The 27198-nt window shown below is 34.6% G+C and overlaps 1 protein-coding gene across 1 annotated transcript; it reads right to left on the minus strand.

The window, feature by feature from the left end:
• Positions 1–271: 271 nt before the first annotated feature.
• Positions 272–27198, minus strand: LOC121412119 (plexin-B2-like). The gene is made up of 3 exons (XM_041605025.1): positions 26723–27198; positions 6520–6572; positions 272–1390 (listed from the first exon to the last, which is right to left on the minus strand). The coding sequence occupies exon 3, from the start codon at positions 1358–1360 to the stop codon at positions 272–274; it is 1089 nt and encodes a 362-aa protein (XP_041460959.1). The 5' UTR covers positions 1361–1390; positions 6520–6572; positions 26723–27198.

Here is a 27198-nt window from a genome sequence, read left to right on the forward strand (position 1 = left end):
CAAAGCTTTGCTGTACATCACTCATTCTAGATGCATAGATCAGGGGAGAGTTTCATGAATGGACTTGTTGGATGTTTTATCTGACAGTTATAATAGGAACTCTGTTTCATAGCCTATCAAAATCAAGGAATTTTTTAGGATCCGACAACTTGTCGAACAAAATTGTTTATGAAATGCTCCCTGGATGAACTACATGTGCATTATAATTGACTGGGTCATTGGTCAAATCAAGCCTACCCACAAGAATTATGGTAAAAATCATTAATAGATTTTAGGCTGTATTACTGGACAGTTGATACTTCAGTGAACTTACTGTGTTACATGAGCTATCTTGAAGATAGTTGTTCTGCTTTCCTCTGTTATCTCCTGTTCGGCTACATCCCTTGGCAGCATCGTCAAAGCTCTGCTCTACATCACTCATCTTATAGATGCATAGAGCAGATGAAATATCACTTCCAAATACAGCATACAGAAGATCATCAGTACTCTCCAAGCTGAATGAATCAGCTAGCTGGGATCCTGCTGCTCCTATATGACCTGACTGGATCTCATTGTGAGATCCACACTGTAGTTGTATCTCTGTGTAGGATGCAAATTGTTCATCTAATGAATTACGGCACAGTCGCCCCAAGTATGCACTCTTCTGATTGTTTCCCCTAGACATGAAATAGTAGAGGTTTTCCATGTAAGGGATCAAGTGTTTAAAAATATTTTGTGGGGCAGATTGTTTAGGTAACGCTACTGCTTGTCTGATGTGCAGGTTATCAAGACCACGCTTTGATACAAATGGATTTGAAGCTCCGGTGTCACTGATCCCAGTAAATAAGTACAATCCATCATCTGCAGTACCAACACCATCACTTTGATAGTCAGCACCCAACAACACAGCTCCAACAATAGGTGCATCTGTTGTGGTCACCACAAACTGCTCACTCGATTGATCATATCTCACAACTTCATGTGATATATTAGTCAAGCTCCTTGTCTCACAGAAACCATCACAACCACCACACGTGATGAGTTTATCCTCAGGTGATGGAGCTACCACCAGAAGTCTATTATTATTGGTATTAATGATATCATTTTCATCTGGTGGACATAATCCAGTATCTACAGTGTGTTTGAGAGTCAGGTCTGAGTTGAGTTGATAGAGTCTCTCCCTTGCTCCGATGTATACATCTCCAGTGATGTTGTTGATGGTGATGTGGTTGAATGGTAGGTTGGAGTCAGCATCAGGAGGAGTAAAGGATGATACCAGGTAGGAGGAGAGTGGAGCTGAGTAGATGGTCTGGGTCAGGAAGACAAGAATAGTGAGAACGGGCAGCATCCAATTGATCCTGAAGAAATGTATCTTGGCCATTGTTGAAAGATGGATCCAGGCTTAAAAGATCTGTAAAAGAATAACAGAAATATACCAAGAAGGTATAATAGTAGTAAAAGTAATAATAATGATTAAAGAAATACAACAATAATGATAATAATAATAATAACAATAACAACAAGAACAATAGTAGGGTAAATATAGAGCTGAGCAAATATACTTAATCAAGATTGTAAACCCACATTTACATTGTTCTCCAGCTACATTTGAAGTACATGTACATGTATTACACACTGCAGAAGTTGAGAGAAGAGTATATCAATAAAAAGAAAATATGGGTAAAATTCATGAATAAAAGAAAATATTGGAAAAATACACTTTGGCCACTGTAATATTTTGCAAGATGTATGTAAAATTGAAAATGAAACCCTGAACACAAAAGCAGGTCAGATAATTTCTATGTCTTTGTACATTCATTGCAAAATATGTAGTGAGAGCTGTTGAAGAATGTACATGTAATTAGGATCACCAAATTCCCATACAGCAAGAATGAAACTCTCGGGAAAAGTCAGTTTTGCTTAAAAGAGGTAAAATAGACAGAAACAGATCAAACTAAAGATAACTTTTCATTTTCAAATAAAAAATGACAATTTTTTTCATTTTGAGGTAGATCATTCTTATATGATTGCACACAATCCTTTTTCTCCAATTACCTCTATAGAAAAGCTTGTCTACTTACCACTGGGAAAATGGCCCGTATTCTGAAGTCAGGTTAAATTTAAACTCAGGTTTAAAGTTGTGGTTGAAGTGTGGAAGCCATTTTTAGGGATTTTTCTTTGGAGTTGTATGTTTCTTTACTGTGCTCTTTCCTGATTCATCGATACAATCATATATTTATACTTCCTAGACAATTATGAATGATTTGAAAGCCAAATGAGCTGAAGTATGATATCTACATGTATACTGTTAGTGATTTATGTAACAATTGGCTATCCATATTAAAACCACAACTTTAAACCTGAGTTTACGTTAAACCTGCTATCTGAATACAGTCCAACGTGTGTAACTTAACATAGTATAGGCCACCATACACCTTACAACTGGTCTGATTTTGAACAAATCATATTTAGCTCATTTTCTGAAAATGTTAATAAAAAGTATATGTATCTTTTTCTTTGAGGTTCAAATTATCTGATAAAATACTATAGTCCAGGATAGAAGAGGCATAACCTTGTTTTTTTTTATATATACCATATTTTTTTATGGTTTCTTGTCAATTCGAGGGTGCTGATTACGAATCTGGATGATGCCACTCATGTAACCTTGAGCATTTTCCGCAAATTGGCAAAATCCAATATGGCCGCCAAAATATGCAAATTACCCATGAAAATCATAAAATTGTCCGCACATTGGCTGTGAAATGCATGAAATTGTGTGGCAGGAGTGAAATACAATCTTAAAAAATAATTTTTGACAAAATATTTATTTTCCTGATATGCAAAATGGCCGCCATAGGCCATTGTATACACTATCATGTACAATATGAATAGGGAAAACTAATTTTCACAAAAATGAGCACTAAACTGCAAAAATCGCGATGTATGAACGAATTATTAAAGAGATGTATCATTTATAGTGTCAAATATGGGAACATTACTGTATTTTGATATCTAAAATAGCCGCCACTTGCCTTGTGTACATTGGCAATGGGGGCCAAAAAAATCACAAGAGTGATCACTAAAATGCTTATTATGAAGATTAAACAGGTGGAATACTGACTATAAACATAATTATTAACGAAATATTATCAATATGCCATGTATGTGGTGAATGTTGTATTTTTATATTCAAAATGGCTGCCAAATACCCTAAAAGTATTATGCACAAAGAGAAATGGGAGGAGGGAAATCACAAGAGTGAGTCCTAAAATGCATATATATGTGATAAATTAATTGGATACTGTCTAAAAACGTATTTTCTAACGAAATATATCATTCAGGTTTCAAGTTTGTGTTAAATACTGTATTTCGACTTTCAAAATGGCCGCCATCGACATTAACTGTATTATGTACAATGCAAAGTAGGAAACCAATATTCACAGGAGTGAGCACCATAAATGCACGTAATAGTGATCTATTAGTAAAATATTGTCTGAAAGCATAATTTCTATTAAGATATATCATTTATTCTGCCAGTTAGGTGAGAAATACGGTTATTTTAAAGTCAAAATGGCCGCTACAGTCCCTTACGGTATTATGCACAATATGAATGGGAACAAATCATTTCAACAGAATTTGGATTTGCTTGGTCAAATGGTGATGTATGAGTGGAATGTTGTTTGAAAACATGATTTATAACAAAATATGTCACATTTTATGTAATTTAGGTGATAAATACTGTATTTCAATATTCAAAATGACTGCCATATGCCCATTTTGTGAACATTATTTGTCTCTACCCAAATTGTATATTATACGATAAGTGCCTATGGTGGCCATTTTAAATTAAAAATTGTAGCATTTATCACTTTAATTACACAACATTGTGATAATATCTCGTTAGAAACCATGGTCTTAGACAATAATTCACACTTACATCACAATTCACAATTATATGCAATATTTAAAGTCAAGCAAAACCAAATTCTGTCAAAATTATATGTCCCATGTTACAATGTACACAATAATTTTAGGACCTATGGCAGCCAATTTGGATTTCAAAGTACAGAATTGATTACCTCCACCATGTCCACGACCAATATGTGATGTATTTATTTAGAAATAATGTTTAAGACTCGTACATCACAGTTACATGCATTTTATGATTCTCACTCTTGTGAAAATTGGTTTCCCTGTTTGCATGTTACATAATTTAGTTAGGGCTTGTAGAGGTTATTTTGAATGTCAAAATACAGTATTTATCACCTTTTTGGAAGAAGAAATGTGATGATTAAAAAAAATGTTTTCAAATAACGTACAACAGGATTATATGGATGTCATAGTCAAGCATATCCAAATTCTTACAAAATTAAATGTCCCAATTCACCTTGTAGATAATACTGTTAGGGCCTATAGGGGCCATTTCGAATTTCGTAATACAGTATTTGTCTCACGCATGACAAAAGAAATTATATGTGTTGCTATAAAACATGTTGTCAGACAATATTTTACTCATAGATCACAATTACATGCATTTTATGTTTCTTACTCGTGTGAAAATTGGTTTCTCCTTTTGCATTATACATGATGAATGTAGGGGCTTTGGCGGCCATTTTGAATTTCAAAATACAGCGTTTATCACATAAAATGGCATATATACAATGATGTTTTGAGTCATTATTTCACTTGTTTATCTTAATAATATGCATTTTAATGCTCAATCTTGTCATTTTTTTGGGCCCCGGCAATTGCCATTGTACATAATACTCTTTGGGTCAGTGGCGGCTATTTTAGATATCAAAATACAGCAATGTTCCCATATTTGACATAATAAATAATACATCTCATTATTAATGATGATTTGCATATATTACTTCGTTCATACATCGCGATTTTTGCAGTTTAGTGCTCATTTTTGTGAAAATAAGTTTTTCCTGTTCACCCACCGGCACTGTACATGATAGTGTATACAATGGCCTATGGCGGCCATTTTGCATATCAGGAAAATAAATAATTTGTCAAAAATTATTTTTCAAGATTGTATTTCACTCCTGCCACACAATTTCATGCATTTCACAGCCAATGTGCGGACAATTTTATGATTTTCATGGGTAATTTGCATATTTTGGCGGCCATATTGGATTTTGCCAATTTGCGGAAAACGCTCAAGGTTACACGAGTGGCATCATCCAGATTCGTAATCAGCACCCTCGAATTGACAAGAAACCATAAAAAAATATTGTATATATAAAAAAACAAGGTTTGGTCAATTTTCTATGGGGCCTATCCTGGAATACTATAATAACCATTTTAACTTATTGCAAGCCCGGAGAATGTATTTTTATATTGCTACTTGCTTGCTCTTTTCAGTCTAACAGCACTCTCAATTCTTTAAAATGGTGTGAAAGATATAACAAAAACCAAATCTAAAAAGTGAGAATTTCAATAAAAAATTGAGAAGTACAATAAATGCTGCACTTTATTCAAAATCCATGTCATTTTCACCAAACTTTGCAAAGTTGTAGAATCAGGCATACCTATAAAAGAGGTGCAAACATTGAAAAATAGGGGTTCATGTACTTGTTTTCAGACTATCAGCACTTTTATTAGAGCAAATGTGCTTTTTAAAACACACAAAAAAAATGTGCGAAATGCTTTGTATCTACATGTATGTGAGGAAATTCCAAACCACTCTACCATTTATTAAAACTTGTGGTCATATTCGTCATACTTTGCAGCACTGCAAAGTAAAGTATTTTGAAATTGTAAAGGCATTTTTTTTAATGGTCCTTGGAATAATTCCAGTTTGCTTCATAAAACAACACATTGGATTTGCACTAGAGTGCAGGTAATGAAAAAAATCAGCTGAAACCTTAAGCTGATAAATCACTTGTTCATCCATTGTGACATCAGCGCGCAGATTGTAAAAAAGGATGCGCATAAACATAACTGGGGAATGTCCTTTACAGATCTCACTTATTATCTATTGGCCCAGCAGACATAAGCCTTTAAAATGAGTTTTCTTCTGACCTGAGAATCTACTCCCCCCCAAAAAAAAAAAAAATTAATTAATTAATAAATAAATAAATAAAATAAAACATTAATGGTCCCCCGGGTATGTGGGGGGTATCCTGGTCAAGTGGTTATGACTCTGAGAGACATTGGTTCAATTTCCAGCCATGATATGTTTTCCTTTAGCAAACAAATTTACCCACAATCGGGCCACATTGTGCTGCACTCAACCGAGGTGAGGTAAAAGGGTACCCATTGGGAAGAAACCCGAGGTAATATTTTACATTATCATGTTTATCAGGGCCCAATGGTAGAACAGGTTTGAAGAACTGAAGGCTATCTTGAATAAATGTGATGTTATTACTATTAATGTGTCCACATACATGTAACAGTATCAACAATTCCCTCAAGAAAACACATTTTTATAGGAGTTTACATACACTGTATTGTTAACCACTATTTATACCACATGTAGTATATACCATGGACCTATAGGTCCATGTTTATACGAACAAAATTATGACTCACCAATCTGATTTCAATCACTTTCTATGGATCCCATGGAAGTTTATACAAGTCACCTGGAGAAGAAATGACAGGAAACAGAGTGGATATATTTCTGAAATTTCTTCATTCAACAACTTATGAACTTCATAGAATAACATGCAACAACTTGAGGAAATGAATAATTGTAATGCAGATCATGTAGAGCATACAGGTCATGGGGACATGTAGAGTAAATATACAATACCAACTCTGATCAAAGAAATTTCTGAATAGATATATGATATGCATGATATCACAATGATTGCCATTTGCCGACATAGAGAATGAGGAACTTCTCAAATTTAATCAGTTGGGATATGTGTTTTATGAAGCACAGGTACAATGTACATTAGCTGGACTTCCCTTTTCAATACAATTTGTATTAGCGGTCTATTGCACAGGGTCACTGGTGGACAAGTGGTTCAGGATGTTCCATCTTGATGAACTAAATATAGATCAGATAATCACATTCAATTTATTATATCAAATTTCATTCAGTTTTCCTGTTTAATATACAAGTTTGTATATTCCCCTTTTTAAAACAATATTGATATCAGAGTTACATTGTAGTTAGAAGACACACCTATATAAATACTTTGGAAATTCAAACTTTTTCAATAGTTACACTTACCGTACCCTCTTTCATTCTATTACTCATTACAACACTGAGCATAACAATAGATTGGGTCCACTGAACACATTATTCTACTATGCTTTTATACACTGCAATGAGTCACAGGATTATCAAACAATTCAGTAAATGTAGAATTCAAATTATACAATTGAACATTGACCAAACCAATGTTCACTAAAAAATAAAGTTTGGTAACTTAAACAACTGTCTATCATTCATATTTTTTCCCCATTTCCTTTTTTTCCCCTTATTATCTACTTTACCTTGTATATTGTATAAATTTACGTCTTTCCAGCTTTTTCAGTAGAGTGGGCCATCTTCCCTTTGATGTACGCAGGGGCCACGGAATGGTTTTCATAACTTCAGGAGCAAAAAGTAGGGGGGGTAGGCTGACCATGCAAAAAAAATCACAATCGTATGGTAATTTTTACGTTTTGTACATGGTTTTGCAGAAAAGCTGGGGGGGGGGGGGCTGAAGCCTGGCCCAAGGCCCCTCCCCCCCCACTTCCGCGGCCCCTGGCATCTATCTTGGACTCGCTACAAGCTTTGCTTTATACAGAGATTCACCTCCAGTACATTTTAACTACATGTAATACGAATGTGATTTTAAATGCTTCAGATATGAATATTAAATTTTGAATCAAGACTGACTCTTTAAAAACATATCCTATAGAAATAATTTCAATTTGTTTCACAGAGACTTTCCAGACAAAAAGAATATAAGGACCATTTGTGACAGTTGTCAGCACAGTTATTATAATAACAGTCAGATTGCTTCTCAGCAAAACAAATGTAGACAAAATACAACCCTGGAAGTTTCTATAAGATCGAACCAACAAGATCTATATTCAAGAGGTTTCTAGTGGACCACATAAAAATCCTACAGGTCTCTGTGAAGCTGATAAGAAATTATGAATTACAAAAATATTGTAATTCATAAAGTGGTAAGTGCTTTACAATGATATAAATTTCTCATTTTATTTCAAACTTTTATGGAATTTTCAGTGATAGGCTGTTTTTATTCAAATCAAATCATTGTTGGGGTAGACTTCAACTCAACACTGCCCGATGTTTAATACCACTTTGAAAAATTAGTTAGAAATCATAAATATTTTCAGTTTTTCACCTAAATGTAGGGTGGTCCGACGAGTGCTGTTCTCTAAAATATCTTTCGTGTGAATACAATTTGAACCATATACCTGTATGCACAGTTAAATGAACACTCCTCATTTTATGTGATGTCATGTGATTCCTCTTTCCTCCCAATAATTATACATCTTTACTAATTCAATATCACAAGTTCCGCAGCTAATAAAGGGACAAAATCATATTAGTGATTGCATATTACAGTACTATAATGATAAATCAATGCTCAGACATTATTCTATTACCTGAACGTTTTACTAAATCTTTCTTCTGATTTCACATCAAATTTTGATGAAATTTCAGTGTTTGACCTCTATGATTTTCTCTCTTAATTTCTGTTGTTGGGATGAAGTTGACATTTATTTATAATGCCAACTTCATCCCGATGCCCTACAGGGACACTGTTTTATATGTGCTAATCAATCAAACTATCCTCCTTAATAGTTCCATATAGAACTATATGGATCAATTAAGGTACTATAATTTTATTAGTATAATTTGGAATTGAAACCAATTGAAACCAATACAGGAAAACCCCATAAGACCTCTACAACATTGTGGACTCACTTGGTTTGTTTACAGATTCTGAACTACTGAAGGAAAACAACAGGAATTAATGAAATCATCACTCTTTTCCATGGATCATAATGGTGAACAGAAGGAGGGGGAGGGCTTGGGGGGCATGAACCCCCAGAATTTTCACAATGAAGGAACATATGAGGAAAAAAAAGAATAATGGTGAAGTATAGGACGTACTGTTTTCTGAAAAATATTATGATTTTTATTTCTATGATGATTTTTTTATCATTATTATGATTTTCATGTACATGTATGTATGTTTTTCAACAGGACATTGTTGAAAAACAGCCTTGTTGAATCAAATGTTTCTTTATATTCCTGTGTAAATAGATCTATGTTGAATAAATAAATAAATAAGTAAATAAATAAATAAATAAATTAAATATGTAAGTACTGTAAGTATTAAAAAACTTGTTACAATTATAAACTCATCTGTAGTAGCCGCTCTATTTCATATTTATTAAATTGATTTGACGCTACAGGAATGGTAATGACCCATGAGGACTTTGGTGCCCATCTCAATTGCATTGCTAGTTGCTACCCTTGAAATTCCCTTTTATGGATATGGGTATAATGTAAGACCATTTTTCTTCAAAACAAAATCCTTGCCTTCCCTAGGGCCAAAGATGGGGGCTGACACACTTTCTAAACTTGGATGTCGAGAAGAGAGTGGAAAATGTTTTTCTCATTCTCCAACTGTACAAACTTTAATTTATCAATAAGACTAATGATGGAAGTACATGTAATATCAATACACTCTAGTATTAGGGGTACCGGTACAGTTTAATAAAGGTACATACATGTACTAGCCTACAATGTAGGGCTATGAACTGCATACATGTACATGTATGCTACACAATCACATGAATGATGGTATTTTATAACAAATACAAAAAGAACACTGAACAAAGAAAGAAAATGTGATAACACAATAGGATCTCAACTTTCAAAACTATGAGGATTGAATAAATGTAAGAAGACATGTAAGTTTTGAGATATTTCTTTATTGTAATGTGACAGTGAGGAATTCTTTAATGTAGGCTAGTATAAGTTGGGGAGTTCTGGTACAGGTGTGGGAGGGGGTTCTTCCTTCTTTGCTTGTCTCTCTTTTAGTCAATCTAAATCAGTTTATTCTTATTATTTCTTGATCACGTAAAACCTCTCTCTCTGTCTTTACTTAACAGGTCAAATATAGCCCAGAAGATATATCCCGGTATCTTAGGCCTACTGAGATTATTGGAATTGTAACTTATCTCAATCAAAAATTTTAAAAAAGAGGAAAAATATGCTGTGTGTATCACAAATCTTGTATTAATGAAGATAAGTGATAAAAAGTAATGAATTTAAAATTAAAATTATCCTACTTTACATACAGTGTGTGGCAAAAATCGTCAATCATGAAAAAATCGAAAACTATTCAATTTTATCCTTTTTAGTTTGCGGTTTATCTTTGTTATTTACACAAACTGTTAGATGTAGCAAAAAGTGTAAATAATGCCTCGTTCTTAATCACCAGATTTATTCATTTCTTTATTCATTCATTTAATTATTTATATTCCGAAAAATTCTATAAGTACATTTCATAATGCAACCGTAAACCATATTTCCAGCATAATATACATCATCTGCATGTGCAGGTTTGAAATGTGACAATAAAATGAAAAAAAGGTGGAGGGGCCTCACTGGCATACATAAGGGGGAGGGCAGACTGCCCCCCTGACGAGACATAACTCATGCAAGGGACGTATCCCTACCCCCCTGACGAGTCACAACTGATCCCTGACGAGCCACTAGTGGCCCCTCCTTTGAACTTGAAGACCTTTTTTTTTTGCTTGTCAATTTTTATTCTGGTGCGAAATGTCCTTTACTTGCGATTGAAGACCTTTTTTTTTTGCTTGTCAAATGTTTCGCGGACGAATTTACCCCCCCTTTGGAAAATCAAAAGTACGCCACTGAGGGGCCTACTAAAAAGCAAAGCTTGTACAATGTACACCCCCTATCGAAATTATATACAAGGGTAATATATGATATGAATATATATACATGTAGTACAATAATCAGCAAAATTCTATATAAAGAACATATCCAAAAACAGTTCACACTTTGAAAAAGCCCTCGGAATTATACGATATGCAGGTAATTTTTTTCACATACATCTTGGGTTTGGGTCTCATCTAAAAGAATATTACACTTGAGTGAGCACTGTCCATTTTTGTGAAGCTCGTAGAATTCTGTTTGTGCAGAAATGCTCATTTTCACACTGTGTCAAAGGGATAAGGCGAAATCAAACTTGCCCTGCAAAACATTGCTCATACATTTCCCTTGCACTTTTAGTCAAATGAAATCAAATGGAAACATTCAAGCATTTCGTAACAATTTTGCCACTAAAATTTTGACACTTAGTAAGCACAACCTTTACCCTTTTTGTGCCAGCTGGATCCATCTCCAGCATTTTTCACTAAAGTTTTTATAAGTTAAAGTAGGTTTACATTTCATTTTTCATTTAATACTTGCTTCTCCACACTTTTCTCAAGCTTGATAATGATTGACAAAAAGAAAATCAAGCCTTAGTGGCCATTTCATGTACACTGTAAATCACAGCTCAGTGTAATGGCCTCGGTGGATGGGGGAGTGGGGTGGGGCACAATCACAATGGCACTCTTCAAAGTGTTTTGGGCAAGGAAACAAGTTAAAAAAAGGTAAAAGATATCTTAAAATCAATTTTACTAGCTAAATTCCATGTATTGTTCATGATTAAAGTCTACTTTTATAACTACTTCAAAGTTCTGCGCAAATTATTTTACACTAACTTTTCAAAAGTAAGTGGTGCTCACTCAAGCGGAAATATTTGACAGTTATATCATCATTTGCTTAAATGGATCTGTACCAATGCTGAAATGTGGAAAAATCTTCTGGATATTACAAATGTAAAGGATTACAGGTTGTTTTCTAAGTGTAAACTTTTTTGATACGCACTGTAGATAGAAACACTGTAACACTAATGTACATGTATGTACACTATATACAAAATCATATATTAACTTTGAAATAATCAACAATTACCATGGATATGATTAAATCAGTATGAATTCAGAAGAAATTTTTTATGAGTAATTTATAACGATTCAGAGTAGATGCCTCTTTTATTACTCTGTCAAGAGAATGCCAGATTTTGGGTCCTGTGAAAAATATGGTTTTGCTTGAAAACACTGATCTTGCTTTAGGTAAGTCTGGTATTATTAATATGCAAGGTATTTAATATTTTTCATGAATTTATTTTGTAGGAAACTGGGTCCACTATTTCTATCTAGCTGATACATGAACTGGAATAGTTGTACATGTAAGTGGTACAAGTCAATGACTTTAAGGATATTTTTTGTGATGAAACATTATGTTATTAAAGGTCAAGTCCACCTCAGAAATATGTTGATTTGAATCAATAGAGAAAATCAGAGAAGCATAATGCTGAAAATTTCATCAAAATCAGATGAAAAATAAGAAAGTTATGAAAGTTTTAAAGTTTTGCTTATTTTTTCACAAAAAAAAGTTATATACACAATTTAGTCACATGCAAATAAGAGAATTGATGATGTCCCTCACTCACTATTTCTATTGTTTTCTATTGTTTGAATTATACAATATTTCAATTTTTACAGATTTGACAGCAAGGACAAACTTGACTGAACCATAAAATGTTAAAGTGAAAACAATAGTAGTGCCTCATGTTCAGGGCAAAACTTTGTTTCACAGGACAATGAGGAGAAAATGAGAACATTTCATATCTCATATAATAGAATACAAAAGAAATAGTGAGTGATGTCATCACTTTCCTCATTTCCATACCGAGCAGGATGTGCATGTAACTATTTTGTGAAATTAAGCTAAGAAAGTTATAACTTAAAACTGTTATAACTTTCTTATTTTACATTCGATTTTGATGAAATTTTCAGTGTTGTGCTTGTTGGATTCTTCTCTTTTTATTCAAATCAACTTTTTGTTTGGATGTACTTGTCCTTTACATATTATGTTTAAACATTTAAACATTAACTGAATAATAAGGAAAATAGCGGCGCGTTTCGTGCGGATGTGATTTCCGTAGCGAGCAATTTCAAACAGGAATTATAACCGGTGACGAATCAAAGTGACGTTAAAATTGTTGATTTTTAGCGATCTTTTTCTTCTGTGACACTCTGCTATACATCTATTTATTTACTGGAGCTATTTTTACGTACAATCATGTCCATGTATAGGTAGAGTTACATGTAATAGCCCACATAGAGAACCATCTAAGACTGTTCATATCAAGTTCAGTAAATGTAGGATTTTATATAATTCCAACTCATCGGCAACGTTTCAACTGAGATTATTGACATCGGGGGATATCAACCCTAATCCTGGTCCAACATATAAACTATCGTCAAGCATCTATCGTGTTCCACGTCAACACATTAGACGGCCAATTTGTGAGCGAACTGTTTACGACAAGTCTTTTCTTCTACAATGCAACCCTGCATGGCAACATCTCAAGCCTGAAAAATTGCATTTGGACTTGGACAATATTGTAAACAGAACTAATAAGAACAGAGGAAGAGTCAGTGAGGAAACATGGAAAACAATCAAGGATCTTGGTATTCTGAAGTCACTACGTGCAAGGAGGGGAAGGAAAGAGAGCACCCATGAACAGAGAACAATCATCTAAAATATCAGTTGTCATCACGTCTGCAAGGAAGAAAAGTCATAAGGTTCCCGTGGGTATAAATTCTCACAATCTGAAATCTCTGGTTAAATGTAACTGTTCTGTAGCATCTGGTAGTAAAGTAAATTTATGTCTCTGGAATGCCCATTCCATTCGCAACAAAACAACTCAGTTAGTTGAGTTCATATTGTATAAGGATATTGATGTTATGATTTTAACAGAAAGTTGGTTAAATAAGGAAGATGATGTTGTAATAGGGGAGTGCACTCCACCAGGTTACACTTTAATCAATGCACCACGAAATTCTGCCAATCGTGGTGGGGGAATTGCGGTTGTGTTCAAAACACCCCTTAAATTAGTGGTCAAAAAGCTAGAAAATTCAGCACAGTATTCTACATTTGAATGTCTGCATCTTGTAGATAACTCTGGTTCCATACACTTTGTGGTTGTATACAGACCACCACCCTCTGCTGCTAATGGGTTCACTGTACAACAATTCCTAGAAGAATTTGATGAATTGACATATGAAATATCATCATTTCCTGGTAAACTTATGTTGTTAGGAGATTTTAATCTACATTGGAAAACCCTCTTAGGGGTGATGTACAACATGTCATGAAGACAACCAATGGGGTTGGCTTAGTCCAGCATGTACATGGTTCCACTCATGAATTAGGTCATACTCTAGATTTGGTATTTTGTCGTGAAGAGTGTGGGCTTAATGATTTTCAAGTACATGATACCCACCTATCTGACCATAACATGATATTATTTACCCTTGAAGCAGCGAAACCTGCAGTTATGTATCATACTTTTACTCTTCGAAACTATCGAAAATTAAACAAAGATAAATTTACCAAGTCTCTGCAAGAGTTGGTATCCTCTACACCCAATGATGCAGATTGTGATTCAATGTTTGAATATTACAACACGGGGGTCAGGAAATTGATCGATATGTATGTTCCATCTGAAACTAAATCAAAGCCTGTAAAACCCCGAATGCCATGGTTCAATGAGTCTATTTTTGAAGCTCGCCAAGAGCGTCGAAGATTGGAACGCAAGTGGCATAAAACAAGGGAAGAGTCTGATCGGAAACTTTATATCAAAGCAAATAATCATGTAACAGATGTTGTTCAGTCTGCCAAAGAAGGCTACCTCAAAGACAAGTTAAGCACTAGTTCAGTTAAAGGTGTTTTTACAGTCATTCAGTTTCTTCTAAATAGGAAGGTGGCTCATCTTCCAGTTTATGATTCGGCACAATTATTGTGCTCCCAATTTTCCTCTTTCTTTGTGGAAAAAATCAAAATGATTAGAACAGAAATTGACTCCCTGGATTCTATTCCTGATCCAAGGTTTGAGGATATAGAAGTTGAGGGAATCAATTTGTTTACTTCGTTTACTTTACTCACACCATCAGAATTGCTCAAAGTGATTAAGTCATGCTCGAGTTCTACTTGCCGGTTTGACCCAATCCCAACTTGGCTCCTGAAAGATAACATTGAAAATCTGCTTCCCTTACTTACAGATGTCGTCAATAGTTCACTAGCTACTGGCGTTTTTCCTACAGGGGCTCACACAGCTATCATCAAACCATCCTTGAAAATGTCTACTTTAGATAAAAACGAGCTAAAAAGCTATAGACCAATTTCAAATTTAACTTTTGTTGGTAAGCTCATTGAAAAGGTTGTTTGTAATCAAATAATCCAGCATATGGAATCTAACAGTTTACTTGATCCATTCCAGTCAGCATACAGGCCCAAACACAGTGTAGAATCCGCACTTGTTAAAGTAAAGAATGATATTATGTTTGCACTTAATTCTAACAAAGTTGTATTGATGGTCCTTTTGGACCTTTCTGCTGCTTTTGATACCATAGATCATGATACTTTTTTATCACGCTTGTCCAGTAGAATTGGAGTCAGATCTGTTGCTTTGACCTGGTTTAAGTCATATCTAAGTGGTTGGTCCTCTCAAGTTGAAATATCGGGTGAATTATCCGAACCCCAAATGTCTAACTTTGGACTACCACAAGGCTCGGTTATTGGACCTGTAGGTTATTCTGTATATACACTTCCGGTGGGAGACATAGCAAGACATCATGCTATTAATTATCATCTCTACGCAGATGATACTCAGTTATATATATCTTTTGACCCTAAAACTGCAGGAGATCTTGAAAATGCCCTTGATAAACTGCAGAGATGCATACTTGACATCAAACAGTGGATGACCGTAAACAAATTAAAGCTGAACGACACAAAAACTGAATTTTTCATAGCTACCTCTCCACACAATTTGAAGAAATTACCTGATATTCAACTTGAAATTGGTGATCTTCGCATTACTCCTTCGGAAAAAATTAAGAACCTAGGAGTATATTTTGATAAACATATGACTATGAATGATCATATTTCCACTGTATGTTGTATTGTCACATATCATTTGAGGAACATAACTAGAATTCGTAGGTTTATTGATCAGTCAACTGCTAACCATGCCATACGCTCCCTTATCCTTTCTCGTCTTGATTTTTGTAATGGCCTTCTGTCTTCAATACCATTGTCTCACATTAATCGTCTCCAACACCTCCAGAATTGGGCTGCCCGTATTATTTTTGAAGTCCGCCGTGACACACCTCCTGAACCCCTGTTAAATAATTTACACTGGCTCCCGATTAGACAACGTATTATTTTCAAGTTACTACTCCTTGTATACAAATCACTCTATAACCAAGCCCCAGAATACTTATCTGATTGTTTAGAAATTTATGTCCCAGGTAGAAGAACTAGATCCTCTGAAGACCCACTTAAATTAACATATCCAACAAAAAGAAAACAGACTGGAGATAGAACATTCACTGTTGCATCCTCAATGGAATGGAACAAGCTCCGTCTTGCAATAAGACAATCCCCAACAATCAAGTCTTTTAAGAAGTCACTCAAAACTCTCTTGTTCTAAGCAATTGCCTTTATTTAATATGTCATTCTGATTTTCGTTTGTATCTTTTATATGTTAATTGAAATTGTGAGCGCTTTGGGCCATTTGGGAAAAGCGCGTTACAAATGTTGAGTATTATTATTATTATTATTATAATCTGCTTCACCTCTTTCGAAGAAGTTTAAGTTAAACGACAAGCATGTGGACGTAGTGAAACCTCTTCGTGACTCCCCCGGGATTGCCGGGGACACTGCAGTCAACATCTCCTCAGCCAAGAGGGGCATTTTGCCATGAAGCTCGCCAACGCCCGCACGGCCCAGTGAGTTATCAACGAGTGAGCAGGCACCACAGTGGTTTATTTAAGTTTTTTCTCAGACTTTGAGGATAGACAGGATGCACGCATAGAGTCTATTCTCGATAGAAAGTTAGGAGATCTTACCTCAAAGGTCACCGAACACGAGGAGAAGATCGAAGGTCTGGGTTTTGAGGTTGACAATCTGAAAGCGTCTCTCAATTCATTGAAAGAAGAGAATGGGAAACTGGAGCAGAAGATTGACGATCTGGAGAACCGCTCCCTGGTGATCTGGTGATTTTTGGTATTCAGGAATCCAACAAGGAGAACTGCAAACAGAAGGTAGCAGATTTCCTGAGGTTCGCAAATGTGCCGGAAGGAGTCATCCAAGACATCCAGAGATGTCATCGTACGCCTACTTACCTCCCACAGCCCCAGGGAAATGTCAATTCATCAAGACATCCTAGGAGGATCCACCTAGGTTTTGCTTCTTACATGCTTAAAAAGAATGCACGGAAAGCTTGCATCGACAAGTTAAAGATGACCAAGTCAGTCTACAAGGAGCAGAAGGTTTTCGTCGCAGAGGACCTGTCACAACGTGTGCTCCAGCTGAGGAAGAATAAGGCAGTTTCATTCAAGCGGCTGAAAGACGAAGGCAAAAAGCCATTCTTTGTTTTTCCTGATAAACTCTGCTACAGGGATGCGGACGGGAAGTTGATCAACGTATAACTGAACATTAAACACTACACACACTATAAGATTCCAGTTGTATTATCCAGTTTTTGTCACATTTGTTATGAAGAACTTCAACGCTGATATGAATTATTTACATGTAAACATGTATTGTGGGCAGTTTTGGCCTTACAATTTTTTGGTACTGTAGGCCTAATACTATTTCGCTTATAAATATTTTTGTTTGTTGGTCATTTTTACAGTAAATTTTTTGGTTAGGTTTATCTGTTTGGATTGGTCTAGAAATTTTTCTTCCTTTTGTGAAGTGAATGTTTGAAATGATTTAGATTCTATCAGATGGTCATCTGTTATACAGTATTGATTCGAAAGCTTCAGAGGTATTTTTTATGCTTGCATATGTATATACTATTGCGGTTCGAATGTCACAGTATGCATTGCTGTTCAAATGTTACAGAATACAGTATACAGTTGGTAAGTCAGGTATTTTTTAAAAGAAAATCTATTTCCTGTTTGGGATTGCTATATCCCTGTTGTTTGCATTTTTGGTTTTGGCTGTGATGTGATTGAGGCCATCTCCTTCAATTTAGTGCGACCCATTTTTTTTTTTTTTTGGTACTGTAATTATCTTTATTCATGTTAATTTTTCCAATTTATTTTATGTTGTGGCAGAATGTTTTTTTCATTAGGAGTAGTGTGCTCAATGCAGTTTTCTTGTCAATTTGTTTTCACAGTGGAGTTCAACATACATGTACATGTAGTATTCAAATATCTGGCTTTTAGTATTTGTGTTTAATCCAGATCCTACACCATGGCTTTAAAGTTGCATACTTTTAATTGTCGTGGATTGCAAGATTTTCATAAAAGAAAGAAGATTTTCCACTATTTGAAAAGTTTGGGTTCAGATATTATCTTCCTACAAGAAACACATTCAGATAAAAAAGATGATATCTTATGGAAAACTCAGTGGGGCGAACTGGCTTTTTTTTCAAGTTTTAATTCTGCCAGTGGGGGAGTAGCAATCCTTATTAGAAAAACTGTCTCTGTTCAGGTTCATTCTGTATTCTGTGACCCTGATGGGAGATTTATTGTATTAAAGGCATGTTTAAATGAATTACAATTGACTTTAGTTAACATATATGCACCAAATAAGGATGACCCAGACTTCTTGTTAAAAGTTTTTGCTGAAATAGATAAATTAAGCAGTCCCTTCCTAATTATAGGTGGAGACTTCAACTTAGTAACTAGTCCACTTGACTACCAGGGTACAAGACCACAGCATTCAAACAAAAATTCTAGTGAAATGCTGTCTATTTTAATGGAAGATATTGGACTAATTGATGTGTGGAGACACTTTCATCCTAACTTACGACATTATACTCGTCACCAAAAATCCCCGAGGGCTTTATCCAGACTTGATTTTATTTTAGTTTCTAGTAACTTTATAGACAATTGTGTCAGTTCTAAAATAATTCCTGGAATACAATCTGATCATTCTATGGTACAAATTTTATTTAATGACAATCAATCCAAAAGGGGCAGAGGTTTTTGGAAAATGAATTGTCACTACCTTCATCATGATGATGATTTTGTTAAATTAATCAAGGATACAATCAATGATTTCAAAGAAAATCATAACAATTCTGACTGTAATCCAAACATATTGTGGGACTCCCTGAAGTGTGGTATTACAGGTGTTAGTATGGAAAATTCATCTAGGAAGAAGAAAGAAAGAAATAATGAAAAAAATAAGTTACTGCTTGACATTGATAAGATTAGACTTCAAATTTCCAATAATGTTCCATCTCCCAATGATGATTTTCTTTTGACAAAGTTAGAACTTGAAGAAAAATTGAATAAAATTTATGATTTTGAGACAAAAGGGTTAATTACACGTTCCAGGGCTAGATGGGTAGAGGAAGGAGAGAAAAGCACAAAATATTTCTGTAATCTAGAGAACAGGGGCTGGCATAAGAAAAATATTTCTAGGCTTAAAGACTCTAATGGTAGCCTAGTAACTGACCCAGTTGGGATTTTATCAGAAATCCAAAATTTTTATAGTAAGCTATACTCTTTTCAGGATGATGCTAGAGGATTAATTGATGAAAAGGAAATTAATGATTCTCTCTTTGATAAAATCAATATTCCACAATTATCTGAAGACCAGAAATCATTTTTAGACACCCCTCTTACAATACAAGAACTGTATAGTGTCATTAAGTCCATGAGTATGAATAAAACCCCTGGTTTTGATGGTATACCTGTTGAGTTTTACATGGTATTTTGGCCTGACATAAGCTTTTACTTCTAAAATCTCTGAATTTCTCTTTAAAAAATGGTATTTTGTCCCTTCACAAAGGAATGGAATAATCACTCTCCTCCCTCAAAAGGATAAGGACCCTCTCCTCATAAATAATTATCGACCTATTACGCTATTGACAACTGACTATAAAATTGTGGCGAAATGCTTTGCAAACCGTCTTAAGCATTGTTTACAAGATCTTATCCACATCGATCAGTCAGGTTTTTTGAAAGGTAGGAATGTTGGTCACAACATTCGATTAATTTTAGACATAATTGAGTACACTGAAACAAATAGTATTCCTGGTTCTATACTGTTACTAGATATTGAGAAAGCTTTTGATAGTGTCTCCCACAATTTTTATTTCTAACCCTAGAAAAGTTCAATTTTAGCAAAGATTTTATAGACTCAATAAAGACATTATATGCTGGTCGCCAGTCATATGTTTTGAATAATGGTTTCCTTACAGAACGCATCCCTATGGAAAGAGGAATTTTTCAGGGGTGTCCTATCTCTCCATATTTATTTTTACTTGTTATAGAGATCATGTCCCTTTCCGTTCGACAAAATAATTTGATTAAGGGTATCCTGGTGAAAAATCAAGAAGTCAAGATCTCCCTGTTTGCTGATGACTCTGTTTGTTTTTTGGATGGCACAGACAGTTCGTTTTCTCAACTTTTTGAAACCTTACGTAAATTGGTAAATTTTCAGGGTGTAAAATAAATTTTAGCAAAACTGAAGCTGTTTGGATAGGTTCAAAAAAGGGAAATCAAGTTTTCCCTTATGCAGATCGTGGTATTTCGTGGAAGAACTCTCAATTTAAGTGTCTTGGAATTACTTTTTGTCTGAATGTTTCCTTAATTTATGATCTGAACTACAAGGAGAAATTGAAAAAATTGGAGCAAACTTTAGACTGCTGGAGAGTGAGAAACCTTTCATTAATTGGCAGAGTTTGTGTTATCAAAACCCTCGTGTTACCACAATTAATATATCTATTTTCGGTTCTCTCTATTAAATTACCCTGTTCTTTTTTAAAACATTGAATAAATTGTTTTTTAAGTTTATTTGGAATGGAGGTAAAGATAGAATACAGAGAAAGATAATGTGTAATGATTATATTCAAGGAGGTCTCAAGATGGTTGACCCCCTTTCCTTTGCAACTGCTCAAAAACTTGTTTGGGTGAAATTATTACTAGATGATGATTTTGATGCTCCATGGAAACATATTGAAGTGTCGTGTTTGGAAAAGTTTACCCAAATGTTCAATTTCTGTGGAAAACTCATGCTCCTGAGAGTGTATTAAATACCTTGGGTAATATTCAACTAGCTGAATCTTTAAGAAGTTGGTACATTTTTAGAGAAGAAGCTACTTTTGAATTTTATGACAAAAAGTTTTCTGAATTAGGCGCTTGTCAAATTCTGTGGTATATTAGATCAATTCGGTCTAAATCTAAATCTCATTTATTCTATCCATGTTGGTATAGTAAAAATGTTTTGACAGTATCTGATTTATTTGATCCACCTCTACCTGGCCATAAATTATTTGAAGAACTTATATTAGATTTTGATATCCCTGCTACAGACAGGAGGAAATTTAATTTTTTAATTAAAAATATACCAGAAGAGTGGATGAAGAATTTTGATCCTGTTATGGTTGGTGTCCATGAAACAATTGTCCATAAGCTAGTAAACAGTAAAAAAGTCCCCAGAAATACTTACAAATTATTGCTTGGTTCTCACACTCCAAACAAAAGATATGCTTTTTGGAATGAAAATTTACCTGTACCAGTTGGTATTGACTGGGGAAAGGTCCACAATACTAATTTCTTGTGCACTATTGATACCAAATTAAGGTCATTTTACTTCAAGATTTTCCACAAAGCAATTGCATTAAACGATTTTCTTTATAAGATTAAACGAAAAGATTCACCTAATTGCTCCCTATGTAATAAAAAGGAGAAAACAATGGTCCACCTTTTTTGTGAATGTGAAATGGTTACCCCAGTTTGGCAGAACCTTCTTGCTATAATTTCTCAGAAAAACAAATCTGTCATTATTGTAACCAACTTTGAAAAACTATTTGGAATCTGTAATGACAAATTCATTTCATATTTATTTTGTTATTGAAATACCACATTTTCATTTGCAAATTCAAGAACCATCTTCCAATTCATCAGCTTTCAGGTCCCTTGTTAAAAAACAGAAAGAAGTTGAATTTTACTTGGCAAAGAAGAAAAACAAACTAACTGCTCACTTTAAGAAATGGCACTTTGAGATTTAATTTTTCCCTTGCAATCCCCTGTGTAAACCTAAAATTAATACGTATTCTGCTTAAAAGTGTCTTTTTATTTCAGTTTTTGTATAAAATGCCACATCTAATGTTTGCCTATTCCCATGATACTGATAGTGCTGCATGTATATGTTCATTTACAATGTGATACTTGTATGTACTGCTATTATGTAAACTCTCGTTTACCTCAAGGCCGAACTCTGAGCGTTTGCGCGTGACCTCCTGACCTACAATTCCCACCATTGTTTTCGGTCGGTGAACATTTTTTAGAATGTACACAAATGTATTTGTAGACTTCGCATATTGAATGGGCTGGACTGAACGGGGTCGAGTGGTGGAGCGATTTTTTGGTTTACTGTATGTTGTTGGTGCGGTGTACTTAGAAGTGATGAAAAATTGTAATGCCTGGGGGGGGGGTTGAAAGGAGAAAGTGCGAGAGAGAGAGAGAGACAGTGGGGGGGGGTGCCTGGGTGTTGGCGGTGGAAGGCAATTTGTATTTTTACATGAATCGCCTGCCGTTCGACTTTGTTTATTCCGGCCATAGCTGCGCGTTGTTTACCTGTTTTTTTGTAGGTCTTCGATGTCAGTGAAATAGTGACTTTCTGGAGGTTTGTAAACTAAGGTCTGTACACTGGCCATCCTTTTCTGTCTCGGAACTTCGCTTTTGATCAATGCACCATTTTGCTATTATTCTGCCTTGATTTTGTTTTCTAATCATGTAAAAATTGTTTGTATATATTGTGATCCTCGGTGATTTTCCAATAAAACTATAATTAAAAAAAAAAAAAAAAAAAAAAAACATTAACTGAATAACACATGAAATGGAATTATGTCAGTGTATTGTCTCTACTCTCTACAGATGTTTATTTAAACAATCAAAAGATACCAACTAACATACATGTACAGAGAAGGAAATAGCAGAAAGGTCATTTAGCTGCTGAAACGATTTATCATTACCATGAGTATGATATAATTTACAATGCGAGTGTATATACATTCAATATCTTTTATACTAACTCTACAGCTACAAGTCCACAAGTCCAAATGTTGGTCCCAGGGTTCAAGCTTCAAGCCATATTCACTATTTTAAGGCTCACTCCTCATCTCATCCTAAATTGCTTTCATTTTATACTCACAATTATGTGCGATCCACTTTAATTTCCTACAATTGTTACCCCACCATCTATCTTCTTCAATTCTAGAAATATAGGCCTAAGAGACATATATACATATATATATTTAAATATGTGAGGTTATAGTATACATGCCAATTCCCGGCAGAGACATTTTGTTCGGCATCACCAAATTTTCCAAAGGGTAGATAGCTCTGGGGAACCTTGATTTAAGCTACGCCTACCATTGTTCTCTTCATCCATTTCTTTACAATATATATATATAGGCTATATATATATATATATATATATATATATATATATATATATATATATATATATAGAGGAAAAAATGACTACGAAGTGGTCGTTGCTCCTTGCTTCTCCATTTAATCAAGCTTTCGATCAATGCATGATCTTCCTCAGGACTATAAATATATAAACAAAGTACAAATACAATACAATAATATAATAATACAATATGATGGCCTCTAAAATAATCTAAACATGCTTCACGGTTACTTATAATTATTAATTATTTTACACTATATAAACAAGAGAACATATATATATATATATATATACAGAGATTTATTATAAATGTATACATGTGTAGGAGTCAACATATCTGAGGAATTATAAACAAGATAAGGCACACCTCGTTACAACCGACTATCACTTGCTCTGTTATAATATGTTCTATTGTTAGATATGTTGACTCCTATACACATACAATCTTTTATTATAAATATTTCTCTCTGTATATATATACAATTATAAGGCAAAATGTCAAAATAAGTCTCTTATCATATAACATGTTTTCTGTCTGCATTTCCTTAGATATGTTGGCACATTTATAACAAATCTATATATAATTACATAATATCTCTTTCTATAAATATATATCTTTATCTGGTATTTGTCAAAATAAGTCCTTTTACATCATATAATATGTTCTCTTGTTTATAATTCCTCAGATATGTTGACTCCTACACATGTATACATTTATAATAAATCTCTGTATATATATATATATATATATATATATATATTATATATATTATTATATATATTATATATTATATATATATGTTCTCTTGTTTATATAGTGTAAAATAATTAATAATTATAAGTAACCGTGAAGCATGTTTAGATTATTTTAGAGGCCATCATATTGTATTATTATATTATTGTATTGTATTTGTACTTTGTTTATATATTTATAGTCCTGAGGAAGATCATGCATTGATCGAAAGCTTGATTAAATGGAGAAGCAAGGAGCAACGACCACTTCGTAGTCATTTTTTCCTCTATATTGACCCTCACCACTATGAATGACCGCCAGTGTTACGAGGCTTTTGGAAAATTTCTTCCACTATATATATATATATATATATATTATACAGGGTGACCAGACGTCCCATATTTCCCGGGATTGTCCCGTATTTTGCTCCTCTGTCCCGGCGTCCCGACAAACCCTTCCCGGGACGCCTATTTGTCCCGCATTTCAGAATATTGAACAAAATGTAGTTAATGCATTTAAAAGTGACGAATTTTCATTAAATAACCAACAGCTGACGAAGCAGGGACAGCAATTAAATCGATACCTGTAAACTATTGCAAGTTCTGCGGTGATTCTTGCTAAGCCAATATATTGCAAACGAACTGCCTGTCTGTGGCAGGCTATACTAGCCATGTAGGATCGAAGCAAATTCTCAATGGTGCAAACAATCTCACATGATAAACAGTTTTCCACCAAAATAATCACAAAATCGGCGGGAAATTCGTATAATTATACTATGGATTCTCAGACTAATGATTTGGAGATGTAATCGGAGGAATAAGTAATTGACTTTTCATACATGTAGATCTAGTTGTTTCAGCTTTCGTTTTGAGTCTTGGTGTGTACGATGCCGCGATGTTTCATCTAATTTTTAAGTTTGAAAATATGTTTCACTTTGAAATTTTATTCATTTCTAAAACATTTTATTTTAAAAAACACCAAATAAAATCATGATTTTTATTAGATGATTACATTTTTTTGTTTACTTGTAGTTTGAACTTTTCCCTTTTTCTTTTATATATACCATATCCTTTCTGCTTGCCCTTTTTGTTCCATCTATCTTTATTTCCTATCTTCCTTTCCTAGACATTTTCTTTTTTCTCTCTCTGTTCATTTTCTTTCTTTCCTTCTTTCTCTTACTTTTTTTTTTTAATCAAATATCTTTTTTATTTCCTTCATTCTTTCTTTCCTTATAATTACCTTGGCTTAATTCTCTCTTCATCTCCTGTTTCTTTTCGTTCTATCTCTCCTTCCATTTTCTTTTTTTCGTTCTCTCCTCCCTTCATTCTTCCCTTCCACTCTTTCTTCCTTTATTTTCCCCTTCTTATTCTTTTCCCTCATTCTTTCTTTCCCTTCCTTCCTTTCTTCTTATTTCTTTCTTTCTTTCAAAGAATGAAGGAAACATGTTTATTTCCTTCATTATTTCTTTCCTCCTTCTTTTATTCTAACTTTCTGTTATTTTTTCTGTTTTCCTTTATTTTCTTTCCTTCTCAACCATCTCTTTTCTTTCTCTCCTTCATTCTTTCGTTCACTCTCCCTTCCAATTCTATATATTTTTTTCACAGGTCTAAAGGCCTGGTCACACCGCCCGAGCGTTGTTGGAGCGGTGGTGGAGCGTTAGGGAAAGAGGGTCGAATTTCGCTCTCAAAATTGGGGAATATATCGATAACAAAAAAAAAAAAAAAAAAAAAAAAAACAATCGAAATCGAAAATGGTGAACGGTAGCGAGCGGTGATGATTTTTTTCTCTCCGCTCCACCATTGGCTCGGGCGGTGTGACCAGCCTTTGTGTGGGCTTCTTTGTTGATCTTCGTTTGTCAACTGTCCCGTATTTCATTTTGTGAAATCTGGTCACCCTGATTATATATCAAACACCTCCATGCAAATAACATAACAAAAACTTAGGATTGCATTCCAATGTTCTTTTCTTCTATTTTACAATTGGTAAATGTACAGTGTACAACACTCAGCTGAGTTACTGAGTACAGGGGTCCGTTGCAGAAAGAATTGCCTTTCACAAGTCCAAAATGCACGCTGTTGATTGGTAGAAAATCAAGTTGCGCATTACTTTTAGAGTTGCGATTGATTGCAACTCTCTCTCTGCAATGGGTCCCAGATGCATATCCAAGAAATTGGACTTGATCAAACAAGTAAAAAAATACTGCCAGTAAATACAGTTCAAAACTTCAATGTAAATTAAATGACTTATTGCAAACAACTACAGTACATGCATGATTACAATACATACTCCTGTATCAAAACGTCAGTCTCTGTCCGGGTGGCTGAGGCAGTAGCAGTACTGAGCTGACGGCGGCGAAACAACCAGCTGACTGAACGCCCTAACCCAAGGCATTCCGGCGCAAAACTCCAATAGACATTGTAAGTCGAACGTGATCAAAATTGTCGTTTGTCAATTCATTTATATTAAAATCATGTCTAACTTACCTATTCAAATTTGGGCCTAGGCTATAGGCTCTGGAAGTTCCGAAAATGCATCTATTCACCAAGACTACGCATACCGTTTAATAAGGTTCAGGCATTTTATCATTATTATAGAGTTCAAAACTTTAACTTCGTCTTTGCGGAAGTAACTCGGAAGGAAGAGAAAATGCAACGCGTCGTCGCAACCAAACTGGTAGTAAAAACGGGGCTTTCCCCGCATGATCGAGTTATGTCAGACCTCTTTTGGCCCTATGATAGGCTAGATTTTCTACACTATTTGCCTTTTCGTTTTGGGCAGTTGTCTTAAAATGCTGCATGGGTGCTCCGACTGGGAAATGTGTATTGAAGACTTCCAAAAGACTCTTAAGATATGTTGTCAGTATTTTTATTGGCCCGACTCAAGCGTTGTTTTCGAATTTCGGACTTCTTGTGTCAAATCAGGGTCTGTGCTTAAAGAATAGTCAAAAGCAAGGGGGCGT

Source organism: Lytechinus variegatus, chromosome 3 (assembly GCF_018143015.1).
Source record: "Lytechinus variegatus isolate NC3 chromosome 3, Lvar_3.0, whole genome shotgun sequence".
Classification (NCBI taxonomy): Eukaryota; Metazoa; Echinodermata; class Echinoidea; order Temnopleuroida; family Toxopneustidae; genus Lytechinus; species Lytechinus variegatus.